General features: G+C 44.6%; 1 protein-coding gene across 2 annotated transcripts; it reads left to right on the forward strand.

Annotated features, from left to right (window-relative positions):
• Positions 1-2,554: 2,554 nt before the first annotated feature.
• LOC139423850 (voltage-dependent calcium channel gamma-5 subunit-like) lies at positions 2,555-14,150 on the forward strand. 2 transcript variants are annotated; one of them, XM_071175489.1, is made up of 6 exons: positions 2,555-2,778; positions 6,637-6,675; positions 9,466-9,552; positions 11,918-12,058; positions 12,704-12,849; positions 13,349-14,150. In XM_071175489.1, the coding sequence occupies exons 1-6, from the start codon at positions 2,583-2,585 to the stop codon at positions 13,619-13,621; spliced, it is 882 nt and encodes a 293-aa protein (XP_071031590.1). In that variant the 5' UTR covers positions 2,555-2,582; the 3' UTR covers positions 13,622-14,150. The 2 variants fall into 2 exon arrangements, with proteins under 2 accessions (XP_071031590.1, XP_071031592.1); XM_071175491.1 differs by lacking the exon at positions 6,637-6,675.
• The last annotated feature ends 632 nt before the right edge of the window (positions 14,151-14,782 follow it).

A 14,782-nucleotide genomic window follows, 5' to 3' on the forward strand; every position in this document is an offset into this window, starting at 1 on the left:
TTTTTACCCTATTTCCCCAGCCACTTTAATATGGACAGACTATTTCTGACTGATCGCACAAGGACTAATGACGTCTGTACGTCTGTTTGGCCATTATGTTTTGTATCATTTAGTATTCTGTCATTTGGTGCTCTGTCAGTATTGTGATTTAGTGTTCTGTCATTTGGTGCTCTGTCATTATTGTGATTTAGTGTTCTGTCATTTTGTATTATCATTCAGTGTTCTGTCATTTAGGCGTAGCTTTTTGTCGTCTATCATTTCAAATTCTGTCATTTAGACAGCTGTAATTGTGTCCACACCAGGAAGTAGGCCTTCTATACATTGAAGCTCAAACTGCCTTGATAGATCTCTATTTCTAGAGGTTTGGTGATGATGCCTTGTGGGTGTAATGCCGGAATGAGCGCAATGGGATGCAAGCATTGAATGTTAACCGCCCTATGATAAAACACAGTAGTCTGTCAATGAATGGCCTTGTGCAATCGCATGCAAACTAGCGCTTCACATGCTAGCGAAGCCACTGGTGTTGAAAGGCTGGTATTAATGTCTAAGTGGACGTGTGGGTCAAAGCTTTACTGAATGGGGACTGATTGGCTACCTGATAATGCCCCTCATTGCTTACACATGCTGGACCTTTGTGCTAAAAAAAGTACAATTTGATTGACTGGTGAGTCAATGGTTGTTTCCCTATCACCTCATCTCCTTTCCTTCCTGATAGCTGACCAATGGAAATGTTCCACCTCTGAGTGAGCTACATGGCCCAAATTTACTTTTGGTTTGAAGAGGCCTATGGACCTTTTGCCGTCATCCACTTCTAATTAAATGTAATTGATTTTCTAATTGTCCAAATTATAAAGTGGTTCATTGGTAATGATGGAATAGGCCAGTGTCATTACACGCATAGCTGCACCATAGTGAGTCAACCGTAGTGGGAGAGATGACATGTTGCATCCACAGTCACCGAGGTCAGATGAGATATTTACATTACCAAGTCATTACCGCTGTTGCAACAATGACTCTGACTCGCTCCTTTGAAATGATGAACATGCGAAAGCCCTTTAAATGAGATACGTTAGTCTCATCTTATACATTCGTACCCACATGTTATCGATATCGTGATACAAGGGGTCGTGAGGCCATGTTATCGATATCGTGATACGAGGGGTCGTGTGAGGCCATGTTATCGATATCGTGATACGAGGGGTCGTGAGGCCATGCTATCGATATCGTGATACGAGGGGTCGTGAGGCCATGTTATCGATATCGTGATACGAGGGGTCGTGGCGCAAATGTTATCAACATCGTGATACAAGGGGTGGTGAAGCCACACGAAGCCACCCAAGTCGATGCAAAGAGAGAAAAAACAAAGCCTGATTAGATTGCTATTTCTCACACACACACTCCCACTCGAAAACAGCCAGTGACAGTAAACAGACAACTCATTATGTGAAATGACTGCCTTTTCAACACATCCCCATGCATGCCAGGAAACCAGGCTTCCAGCTAGCGTGGGCTACGGCTACTGCAACCAAGTGATCAGTGTTGCTTATGACTGATGGAGCATCAACATCAATAAGCTGTTGCATATGTCACACCACCATAGTGTAAGACTGCTGGACTTCTGCTTGACCGGATCGTGTTGTGTTAATCCGATCGGTCTTGACCGGATCGTGTTGTGTTAATCCGATCGGTCTTGACCGGATCATGCTGTGTTAATCCGATCCCGGATCATGCTGTGTTAATCCGATCCCGGATCATGCTGTGTTAATCCGATCCCGGATCATGCTGTGTTAATCCGATCCCGGATCATGCTGTGTTAATCCGATCCCGGATCATGCTGTATTAATCCGATCGGTTTTGACTGGATCATGCTGTGTTATACCGATCGGTTTTGACCGGATCATGCTGTGTTAATCCGATCGGTTTTGACCGGATCATGCTGTGTTAATCCGATGGGTTGAATTAAGGAATATGAGGAGTAATGTAAGATGTTGGAGCCATTCACAGGCTTCCCCAGCACTATTAGTGGTGTGTGGTTTGGGCCTGGGGCCTGAGGCAAGGCGAGGACAGCCAAACCGACAACTGCAGTTCAAAGTTCAGCTTTTTCAAAATCAGCCCAATGTTCATGAAGCACAAAGGTTATTTGAATAATTATTTTTATTTTGAGAGATCAGGGCACGAGGCTATTTTCTAAAATACAGCAAAACAACTGACAAAGTAATACACTAATATAAAAGTACACTGAACTATGATACACCGATTAGTTGTCAGGATGGAAAGGAGAGCAGGGAGGATTACTGGGACACACTGAGACATGCCTGGCAGGCAGCGCTGCCTCCCAGGTAATGCTCCTGGCTTAAACTACCTACAAGTTTGTCTGGCAATTGACAACTGGGACGCAGACTTGACCATTGGGTCTTAGCCATTGCCTTACAATTGACCATTAGGACATAGACATGGCCTTATCATTGACTACTGTGACACCGACCACTACCTTTTTCTATTAACTCTCCACTAACTCCATCCTCTGTCTCTCTGCAGTTTATTTTTCTGCCGGCGGCGCCCCCTGCAGTTGTGGATGTGGTATGACCCTGTGTGGCAGGAAGGTGTTGACGGTGCTGAGCAGCGTGTTCGCTGTGTGCGCCCTGGGCCTGCTGGGCGTCGCTGTCAGTACTGACTACTGGCTCTATCTGGAGGAGGGCGTCATCCTGCCCCTCAACCAGAGTACCGAGTTACGCATGTCCCTGCACTCGGGCCTCTGGAGGGTCTGCTTCACAGCTGGTAAGTTTCTAGTTAGGGGTAGATGTTGCCCCTAAAGTACTAATCTAGGCTCAGTTCAGCTTAGAGATGCATGTGTCCCTGCAGTCAGAGATGTCAGTAGATGTTGCCCCTCAGGCACAAGTGTAAGATCCAAGGTCAATAAAATATATATATATACATACATACATACATACATACATACATACATATATATACAGTGCCTTGCGAAAGTATTCGGCCCCCTTGAACTTTGCGACCTTTTGCCACATTTCAGGCTTCAAACATAAAGATATAAAACTGTATTTTTTTGTGAAGAATCAACAACAAGTGGGACACAATCATGAAGTGGAACGACATTTATTGGATATTTCAAACTTTTTTAACAAATCAAAAACTGAAAAATTGGGCGTGCAAAATGATTCAGCCCCTTTACTTTCAGTGCAGCAAACTCTCTCCAGAAGTTCAGTGAGGATCTCTGAATGATCCAATGTTGACCTAAATGACTAATGATGATAAATACAATCCACCTGTGTGTAATCAAGTCTCCGTATAAATGCACCTGCGCTGTGATAGTCTCAGAGGTCCGTTAAAAGCGCAGAGAGCATCATGAAGAACAAGGAACACACCAGGCAGGTCCGAGATACTGTTGTGAAGAAGTATAAAGCCGGATTTGGATACAAAAAGATTTCCCAAGCTTTAAACATCCCAAGGAGCATAAATACAGTTTTATATCTTTCTGTTTGAAGCCTGAAATGTGGCAAAAAGTCGCAAAGTTCAAGGGGGCCGAATACTTTCGCAAGGCACTGGATATGCTTTCTCACAAACACCAGATAGGTACAGTGAAATGTGTGGTTTTACGAGGTCAGCCAAACACACTTAGAAAAAGGGTTCCAAAAGGGTTCTTCGGCTGTCCCCGTGGAGAACCCTTTTTGGTTCCAGGTAGAACCCTTTTGGAACACACAACCCAAAAGGTTTCTCCTTTTGGGACAGCCGAAAAAACCATTTGGCACCCTTTGGGTTGTATGTACCCTTTCTACAGAGGGTTCTACATGGAAACCAAAAAGAATTCTACCTGGAACCAAAAAAAGGTTATTCTATGGGGACAGCCAAATAACCCTTTAAGGTTCTAGATAACACCTTTTTTCTAAGAGCAAATTACTCAAGGACACATTGTCAGATTTTTACCTTGTCGGCTCGGGTATTAGAACCAGCGACCTTTAAGTTACTGGCCCAACGCTCTAACTGCTAAGCTACCTGCCGCCCTAGACGTTGCCCTTAGGCACGAATCTAGGATCAAGGTAGACGCTGCCCCTTAGGCGTACCTACCAAGAGATTTCTCGTCAGTTATAGTCACAGCTGTGTACATTCCCCCTCAAGCAGACACCAAGATGGCCATTAAGGAACTTCACTGGACTATATGCAAACCATATATCCTGAGGCTGCATTTATTGTAGCTGGGGATTTTAACAAAGTAAATTAGAGAACAAGGCTACCTAAATTCTACCAGCATATTGATTGCGCTACGCAAGGGGGAAATACCCTCGACCACTGCTACTCTAACTTCCGCAATACATACAAAGCCCTCCCTTTGGCAAATCCGACCATGACACCATCTTGCTCCTACCGTCTTATAGGCAGAAACTCAAACAGGATGTACCAGTGACGAGAACCATTCAACGCTGATCCGACCAATCGGAAGCCACGCTTCAAGATTGTTTTGATCACGCAGACTGGCATATGTGAGTAAAACGTGTTAACCCTCGCAAGGCTGCTGGCCCAGACGGCATCCCTAGCCGCGTCCTCAGAGCATGCGCAGACCAGCTGGCTGGTGTGTTTACAGGCATATTCAATCGCTCCCTATCCCAGTCTGTTGTTCCCAAATGCTTCAAGATGGCTACCATTGTTCCTGTACCCAAGAAGGCAAAGATAACTGAATTAAATGACTACCCCGTAGCACTCACTTCTGTCATCATGAAGTGCTTTGAGAGACTAGTCAAGGACCATATCACCTCCACCTTACCGGCCACCCTAGACCAACTTCAGTTTTCATACCGCTCCAACAAGTCCACAGACGACACAATTGCCATCACACTGCACACTTCTCTATCCCATCTGGACAAAAGGAATACCTATGTAAGAATGCTGTTCATTGACTACAGCTCAGCATTCAACACCATAGTACCCTCCAAGCTCATCATCAAGATGGAGGACCTGGGTCTCAACCCTGCCCTGTGCAATTGGGCCCTTGACTTTCTGACGGGCCGCCCCCAGGTGGTGAAGGTAGGAAACAACATCTCCACTTCGCTGACCCTCAACACTGGGGGACAACAAGGGTGCGTGCTCAGCCCCCTCCTGTACTCCTAATTCACCCACGACTGCGTGGCCATGTCACCCAAAACCCTGACAAACTTCTACAAATGCACAATCGAGAGCATCCTGTCGGGCTGTGTCATAGCCTGGTATGGCAACTGCACTGCCCTCAACCGCAAGGCTCTCCAGAGGGTGGTGCAGTCTGTGCAACGCATCACCGGGGGCAAACTACCTGCCCCCCTACAGCACCCAATGTCACAGGGAGGCCAAAAAGATCATCTAGGACATCAACCACCTGAGCCACTGCCTGTTCACACCGCTACCATCCAGAAGGCGAGGTCAGTACAGGTGCATCAAAGCAGGGACCGAGAGACTGAAAAACAGCTTCTACCTCAAGGCCATCAGACTGTTATACAGCAATCACTAACTCAGAGAGGCTGCTGCCTACATTGAGGCCCAATCAATGGCCACTTTAATAAATGGATCACTAGTCACTTTATACTATGCCACTCTAAATAATGCCACTTTAATACACATATCACATGTATATACTGTATTTTATACCATCTACTGCACCTTGCCTATGCCACTCGGCCATCGCTCATCCATATACTTACATGTACACATTCTCATTCACCCCTTTAGATTTGTGTGTATTAGGTAGTTGGGGAATTGTTAGATTACTTGTTAGATATTACTGCCCTGTCGGAACTAGAAGCACAAGCATTTCACTACACTCGGACTAGCATCTGCTAACCATGTGTATGTGACATAACATTTTGATTTCATGATTTGATTTGATCATCATAACCCTTAACCATTCAGGGACACTGACCGGTGTTTACTTCAGTTTCTATGTCTAATGACTGGTACCTTCTAGCTGGCCCCAGTGCCAGTCTGTTTCTGTTTTTGGTAAGTGATGACAGGAAGTTGGCGAGGCGGCGAAACAGGCTGGCATTCCAGTCCTGATTCACTAGACCGCCACAGGACCCCCTCTTGAGAGTCAAATGTTCATCCTCTCCTCTCTCCACTCCCTCCCGGCTGCATCCCAATAATCTGTCCTTGCGTTACCCTGTCTACCCATGTTGGGTTATTACCATTACTTGTCCTGTCAACTCACCCTGGCTGCTCTCTTGCTCTGGTACGCTGACGGGGGAGATCATGCTCTTCTACATTCCCTTTTTCCTTTGTCACTACCCCATGTGTCCCATTGCTGAACTGTTCGTCAGCGCTGGCCCATGCCGCTCGTCATTCCAGCATACAACACCTGTCCTATTGCGCAGGTCCGTAAACTGGCCCCCGTTCTGAAGACGCAGTAGTGACCCTACTAGCCAAGCTAACCCAACACCCCTGTTCACCTTCTCCTTCTCCTCTGACCGTGACAAGCCTTGTTTCAAGGTTGAACTAACACTGGCTTTTCTCCACCCCGCATGGTTACCTTGTGCCCTATCACAGGGGTGCTCCTCCACTTCTGACCCCACCCCCCCTCACCGCCCCCGAGGCATGCTGGGAGCTTGAAGCAGGAAGTGTAAGCAGGAAGTACTAACTTTCACCCCTTTTCTCTCTTAGCGACGGCAGCTTTCAAAGTGTTTCCGAGCAGTAAACCAGGTATTCACTTCCTCTCTGATGTACTGTACTCTCCCCCCCCCCCCCCCCCCAGGTAGCCTCTGGATACTGAGGCTGACACAATCAACTGTAGCCAGTGCATGAGAATCAAACTAGTGACCTAACATTTTACTGTATTTAAAATGCATGCACTTGCTAAGTAGTATTTGTGAGGACAATAAACAGGATTTGTTTCTATATTGCCATTATACCAGTGAAGGCTGGTGGAGGTATAAATGGGGAGGACTGGCTAATTTCTCCCTCCACCAGCAATATACTTTCCAGGAAGCATCACAAAGTGGCATGATGGTACAAAGCACACTCCTAGGTACTTCCATTTAACTTGTATTTTTTTTGCCCTCATCCTTACCTCCCATCAATCCTCAAGCAACACACTGTCAACATTACATGTTTCTGTGGGGATTAAATAGAGGACGTTTTGCTTTGGTCCAAAATACCAACTTCCATTGAAGTTTTAGCTGTGATTTAATGGCCTTGTTGCTAAACTGCCCCGACTAGCTATCCGTTTGACCCAGAAAGTCAAGGCTTGTGTTGGGTTAGTTAGTGACAGACACACAGGGCCTATCTGACTCAGTACTGTTACGATACATCACTACACCATAGAGAGTGAATGGGCTGTGTTAGGCCCAGTATTTCTGCTGCGTAGCATCCATTGAGTGGGGGTATTAAATGCGGCTGTTGGTCCCGGTCTCTGTTTGATTTGTGCTTGTACTGATGCTGGCCAATCCACTGTATAAAAGCTCACTTCTCTCATGCCCATGAGCCTATGAAGATGATGTTATGACTAGGGTGCTATAGTAGTGCTATACTAGGGTGCTATAGTAGTGCTATAGTAGTGCTATACTAGGGTGCTATAGTAGTTTGCAAACAGGTCACTGATTGAACATTCTTTTTTAGTCCAGGAGTATGCTTAATAAGAGTCCAGTAAACCACCTCATAGCGAGTAAGAAACATGAAAGGGATTTGTTATTGAGTTAGAACAAAATGAAATCGGCCACCTATCGACTTTGGACCGTAGACATTAAAAACAGTAGACAATCTGTTTGCTGACGTCTTCCACTCATTCCTATGGACAATTTGAAGCGCGTCATATTGCTGCATGGCACCTCCTCGTAGCCTGCCGGCCCGTAATTGGTCTGCGTCAGTACATGGTCCTGTATGACAACAGATGTAGTAGTCAGAATGGATCCGGATTTGATTAAATATCTTAAACTTGTAGCGGACTTTAAATGAATTCACAGTGGGGATCGAAGTTGAACCATAATAAACACATTTTAGAGCCCAAAACGTCTCCCCCCCCCAAAAAAAAAATTGTTTTGGGCCCTTCTGGCGATTAGAATTTACATAGGCTTTCTAGGGCCAACCAGGGCTTTTTGGCACCGCTAGGTTGCTACGAAGTAGACGACCAGCAGAGCTTGTGACTTCACACTCCAGACCAGAAACTGGGGTCCTGATTTGGACAAGTAGGGGTACTGTACAAAAGTATAAACACGTCCTTTCATTCTACCAAACCATCTAACCATGGTTCACCTGTTCACCAAGTCCTCCTCCTGGCCTAACCAGTCACCTGAGTGCCCACGCTCATTTTCAGGTACAACGCTGGGAAATGGTGCTCTAATTTTGATGATGTTTTTCTGGGCAGAGCTGAATAGTATTTATGAACACATAGTCTGTCTGAAAGTTGCAGTCTAATTTGATTCCATTTATTATGGAATCATTCTATGGGCTGCGTTCCAAATGACCCCCTTTTCCCTACATAGTGCATTACTGTGGTCTATATAGGGAATAGGGTGCCATTTGGGACGGGGTAATGATGGCTTAATAAGGCAGCGAGGGATCCCATGGCTCTTCATCACTAGTGTTATAGTAATTAAATTATACCAGACTGACAGCAAAGATTCTCGTATTGAAGAGGGTTAATTACTGTTAAGACTCTGCAGAGCGCGAGAGAGAGAGATTCAAGCGCACGCTTACGGTAGGCCGTCACTGTAAATAGGAATTTGTTCTTAACTGACTTGCTTAATTAAATAAAGGTTAAATAAAATAAATAAATACATGCGTACACACACACACCATCACCAGTAGGGTGAAATTAAAATAAGCACCATTTCCCCACAGGGCAGGGTGATAGACTGTCATGGCTGGGTGTTGGAACAAACAAACATTGAAGAGCTTGGTGTATATTTGTACAATTATGTGTCTTACAAAGTAAAAGTAACCGCCTTTCTTTGGTCGCTTGTATCTTCCTCTTTCCTGATCTAACAACCCTGGTGTCGATGTCTGTTTAAACCCTTTAAAACAACACAAGTCTATTCCCAACTCTATGCAACAGTTCTCTTCTATGTCTATTCCCAACTCTATGCAACAGTTCTCTTCTATGTCTATTCCCAACTCTATGCAACAGTTCTCTTCTATGTCTATTCCCAACTCTATGCAACAGTTCTCTTCTATGTCTATTCCCAACTCTATGCAACAGTTCTCTTCTATGTCTATTCTCTATTCCCAACTCTATGCAACAGTTCTCTTCTATGTATATTCCCTATTCCCAACTATATGCAACAGTTCTCTTCTATGTCTATTCCCTATTCCCAACTCTATGCAACAGTTCTCTCCGATGTCTATTCCCTATTCATCTACAGTCATGCCATTTCATTCCTGCACCATTCCATCGATTAACTCTACTTACCCCCTTTTCTAGCGATGAGCCCCCTAGTGTGTGGGCTTTGTATTCACATGTTAATAAATGGCGTCTTCTCCTTTGCTTGTGTGCAGGTGATGAGAAGGGCCGTTGTTTCACCGTTCAGTATGTGATGCCCACCAACGTGCAGCTGACCTCTGAGTCTACAGTTAGTGTGCTGAGTAAGTGAAGAAGACTTGTCATACGCTCATCTGTCTCATTTTCCTCTGTTCTGGGGACATATCAAGTGTCTTAGAGTAGGAGTGCTGATTTAGGATCAGTTTTACCTTTTTAGATCACAATGTATAAGATGACATGGACAGGCGGATCTGATCCTAGATCAGCACTCCTACGCTGAGATGCTTTAGGAATACGGGCTCTGGTCCCTAGCAGAAACACACCCGTTCTGTTGTGGGAGGGCATACATGTAGAGACGAGTTTTTCCTGAATGTATGACCGGGCAAGTCATTAACTATCCCATAACCAGAGTTGTTCCAGATCAGATCACATGGTCAGGAAAAGCTCTTGACCTAACTCCGAGGCCACCGGACAGACTGCTGTCACTTTAGGGCTCAAGATATTTCTGTTCTTAAAGTCTAAAAATAACTTTGACATGAGTTGAGTAATAGATGAGGGGTATGCCCGAGGAGAGGAAGCACATGCTTCATCGTCAGTAACCCAGGGTCCATTCTGATCACGTCAAACAAAAGGCATGCGTTTCAATGGAATGTCCTTCCTTTGCCTACAATACTCACAATTATCATAATGAATAATAGTCAATTCTGTGGACAATGATGCGATACACATGCTGTATGTCTCATACATATGTCATTCCCCCAGAGACCGAAGGTACTCATGATGTATGCTTTGAAGCATGGCGTATGCCAGGGGTAGGTAACTAGATTCAGCCGCGGGATGATTTTTGTCTGAGCGGATGGTTGATTATAATCATTTGTAAAAATGCAAATTGACCACAACTAAGGCCAAAAACAGATTGTATTTGAAAATAACTAACTTCATACCTTCATTACATTGAGACAGGATCAAATATGTCTGTTTTCCTTTTTTGTGGAAATACTTGGGAACAGATTTAGTCATTTCAACTCTTAATTTTTTTTAAAAATGATTTTCCAAAAACGTCAAAGTTTCTGTTACTAAAAACTTTGGGGGGGGGCAAAATAAATTAAACGAGGGCCGATTTTGACCGCCTGTTGCCGTATGCCCCTGCCGTATGCTCTGTGTAAGAGAAAATATAAATCCATACGACACAGGCTTGGGATGGACTGAATGAACATAAGGTACAGTAGAGCTACAGTGGTCCTAACTGACACATATCAACAGAATCCACACACATCCCCCATATGTATGTTTGTGCTATTCCTGACTTGCCCCTGAGGCATGGCTCATTCCACTCTAACAAGGAATACAGGGGGGAGATATGAAAAATGCAAGGGCGCAATTTCTTTTGCTAGAGATGCCCCTCAGGCCAAACGCAGATGGATACACACAGGATGGGTAATGCTCAGACAGGCACTAGGACCATGGAGACACACTGTCAGAGGAGAGAGGCTCTGGGCCAGCTCTCTAAAATGCAGTTTGAGTATATCTAAAATACAGAGTGAGAGAGATTCCCATAAGGCCTAAAGTGCGGAAGATGGGCAAATTAATATTTACAAAACTCAGGAAGCAGTAACAAGACCTGTGTCGCTCTCCCAATTTAAATAATTTGCAAAACCCACAGACCAGACCAATATACTACCGGACTCAATTGTATTAGACACATACTTCAGAAATATTGTGCTGATTGGCCCAAATCTCATACAATTGTATCTGTAGATGCAATATCCCAATATTGTTTTCCCAATATTTAAAGATTTGATTGATCCAATGGGATCTCCTGCACTATCCAGTCCAATTTAACCCATTTAGTCGCTGGAAAGCATATACGGCACTCAGGCTGAAGCATAGACCTACCTCTTTACCCAGGCTATGCATTTTGACCTCCTATGGTCCGTTCCTGCTTCATAGCATAGTTATGCTGGTATGGTTAAAGAAGAATCCAGGGAGAAACCATTCTCACAGTGGGGGTGCCGGCAACATATTTTTAAGTTGAGATGCCTGTGGAGACATCCCAGGCAGTGGAACCACCCCTTTGATGTGTGCAAATGAAATGAGACCAGGAACAGTGGTAGCTATATTGCTCCTTGTTTGTCAGAGACCTCAAGAGGGGAAAAAAAGCAATCAAACTGTGGGAAGTTGGAAAAAAAAGTTCCAAAACCAATTTAACCTGGAAATAAATCTAGTATTTGCGATATGCCATACACTGCTTTTAGGGTTATTTTACTCAGTCAATCAAATCACGCTGTGCTTTATCTCAGTGGTTAGAGGACACATTTATTTGACTCAATTTAAACTCTTCATAGGACACAAGACTCGTCACAATAGATTTGATTTGGGATGAGTTGTGACACTATTGGCTGAATAAACGAAAACACCAGATAAACGTACTAAAGTGGATCATCCTTTATCTCCTTCCCCTGTTTCCAGAGATGATCCGTTCAGCCACTCCCTTCCCCCTGGTGAGTCTCTTCTTCTTGTTCATCGGTTTTGTCCTGAGTAACGTCGGACACATCCGGCCCCACCGCACCATCCTGGCCTTCATCTCCGGAATCTTCTTCATCCTCTCAGGTATAATGACCTCGTTTCACTTCTGTGAATGCATTTTTGTTGGAACAAGAGATCCTTCGCATTGTTTATTGAGTCAGTTAAGGGCCAGTTTCCCCGGACGCAGATTGAACCCAGTCCTGGACTAATAAACTATTTCAGTGGAGAATCGCCATGGACAATGTGTGTTAGTCCAGGACTGGATTCAATCTGTGTCCGGGGAAACTGGCTCAATATGGTTTAGTTTAAAATCCCCAGGACACAGTCTTTGTTGTTTCATCTATTAAGTGAATCGCATGCACAGTTATTTTTGTCATTACCATAGAATGCAGCCCTTGTTCCGTAGTAAACAGGAAATTTGGGTCCTGTATCAGTGATCACATCGTGACAGCTATACTATTTATTTATATTTCTAATGGAATGTTGCATATCTGTACAAGTATGCAAATGTATCACCATAGAATTACAACATCCTGCTTATGCATCAGAAATACAGTAGAATCTGTATTCTTGCTATCGCTCTGTCTCAAACACTCTCTCGCTTTCTCTCTCTCTCTCCCCCATCTCTCGCTTTCTCTCTTGCTTTCGCTCTCTCTGCCCCCATTTCTCTCTCATTTTCTCTCTCCCTCTCTCTTTCTCCATCTTTCTTTCTCTCTCTCTCCATCCCAGGTCTGTCTCTGGTGGTGGGCCTGGTGTTGTACATCTCCAGTATTAATGATGAGATGTTGAACAGGACCAAGACCAACGAGGCCTACTTCAGCTACCAGTACGGCTGGTCCTTCGCGTTCGCTGCCATCTCCTTCCTGCTCACTGAGGTAACTTCCTCCTTGCTTCTTCATTACATTGTAATCCCAAATCCACCCCCATAGCCTAACCTACCCCTAGAGCCTCTGCATTTTGCTTACAGCTGTCAGTGTAGAGTACATAGGACAGCGTTTCCCCAAACTCGGTCCTGGGGACCCCAAGGGGTGCACGTTTTGTTTTTTCCCCCCTAGCACTACACAGCTGATTCAAATCCTCAAAGCTTGATGATTAGTCATTTATTTGAATCACCTGTATAGTGCTAGGGGGGAAAAACAGGAGAGAGTTTGGGAAACGCTGACATAGGGAATAGGGTCGATGAAGGTCAAATATTTTACACAATGATACCCACATTAAGTCTGTTGATACAGATCAGCGATTGGGCAATTAACTGTTCCTCATTAGGCATTCATAGAAAGGCACAAGGCACAACCCTGCATTGTGCCATCGTTTGTTGAAGATGATACTTACGGTATGTTATCCTGCTCCCTTGCATCTGTCATGTATTTCCAGACGGCCGGCGTCATGTCCGTCTACCTGTTCATGAAGCGCTACACGGCCGAGGAGATGTACAGACCCCACCCGGGCTTATACGGGCCGCGCCACAGCAACTGCTCCGACTACTCTGGTCAGTTCCTCCACCCGGACACCTGGAATCAGCGCGGCCGCAGCCCCTCCAGCATCTCCAGCGAAGCCTCGCTCCAGATGAACCACTCCCTCCACTCCAACTACCCAGCGCTCCTCAAGTGTCCCGAGTACGACCGCATGTCCTCCTCCCCATGCTGAGGCCCGCGTGAAGCCCTGGAGCCTGGGCGGCGGGTTGCTCACACATCCCTAGGAAGGGAGAGTCTGGCTGGGTTGCTGAGGTGGTAGACTAGGTTGGTCGGTCTAGAGGGTGGCGATTGGGGAGGCGCCTAGGTTGCGTTTTGCGAGGGGGGGGGGGGGGTGCGCGTATCTTTTTCCACGTGTGTGACGGCCTATTTTGAAGTCCTCTTGTAGTGCACTTTTCCCGAGTTTTGACACATTTGTGAGATGACGACCCCCACAGCCGACCTTCCCTCTCTGGTTTTACTCAAAGTACAGTAGAAGTAGTGATTCTCAATCAGACCTTGTTCACCTTCGCCATACAGCACGTTCTCCATCTTGGTCAATATATAAGCCGATATCTCCCCGGTAACCCAAATAGGACTTCTGTCAACTGTACAACTTGTCAGATAATATGATACCATAAGCGGGGAGATTGAAAGTGAAAGGTTGTCCTCTCTTTTATTATTTTATCTTGATTCTATTTATTATGACTGTGGTTTAATCATACTTCCAGAGAAATACTTGTTTATTACAAGTATTTTTTTAATCAATTTGATTCTTTTTTTCATCGTCCATCTCACGCTCAAACACTGTTGTACTGTCAACGAAGACTTTTTTTTTATTTATTTATTTATTTTTTTAATGGAAAGAAACCAGGAAGCTACTACTACATCCATGGAGTCCAAATGGAGTCCCTGCAGAATTACAGGATGTACATAATGCAGTGAAAAGGGGGGTAATCAAGGGATAATGAAGCTAAAGGAGAGAGAGAAAAGAGAATAGTGTGTAGACAATAGTGTGACCATCAGATATGGAGAGCCAGTTTGAATGTAATGTAGCTGATGAAGAATGCAGAGTTGATCTAAGCTAGTAACAGATTTTACTGTTAGTAGTGCACCAGGCACATATACGCTTCTGGTCAAAAGTTTTAGAACACCTACTTATTCAATTTTTTTTAATTTTTTTTACAATTTTCCAAATTGGAGAATAATAGTGAAGACTTTAAAACTATGAAATAACACATCTGGATTCATGTTGTAACCAAACAAGTGTTAAACAAATCAAAATGTGTAATATTTCAGATTCTTCAGATAGCCACCCTTTGCCTTGATGACAGCTTTGCACACTCTTGGCATTCTC

This window comes from Oncorhynchus clarkii, chromosome 13 (assembly GCF_045791955.1).
Source record: "Oncorhynchus clarkii lewisi isolate Uvic-CL-2024 chromosome 13, UVic_Ocla_1.0, whole genome shotgun sequence".
NCBI classification, from domain to species: domain Eukaryota; kingdom Metazoa; phylum Chordata; class Actinopteri; order Salmoniformes; family Salmonidae; genus Oncorhynchus; species Oncorhynchus clarkii.

Bases quoted from the DNA above. Each gene is read 5' to 3' on its own strand.
- LOC139423850 (XM_071175489.1), top strand. From the start codon at position 2,583: ATGACCCTGTGTGGCAGGAAGGTGTTGACGGTGCTGAGCAGCGTGTTC. The intron at 6,676-9,465 runs GTATTCACTTCC...GCTTGTGTGCAG, and splicing joins GTTTCCGAGCAGTAAACCAG to GTGATGAGAAGGGCCGTTGT. The intron at 9,553-11,917 runs GTAAGTGAAGAA...CCCTGTTTCCAG, and splicing joins GTCTACAGTTAGTGTGCTGA to AGATGATCCGTTCAGCCACT.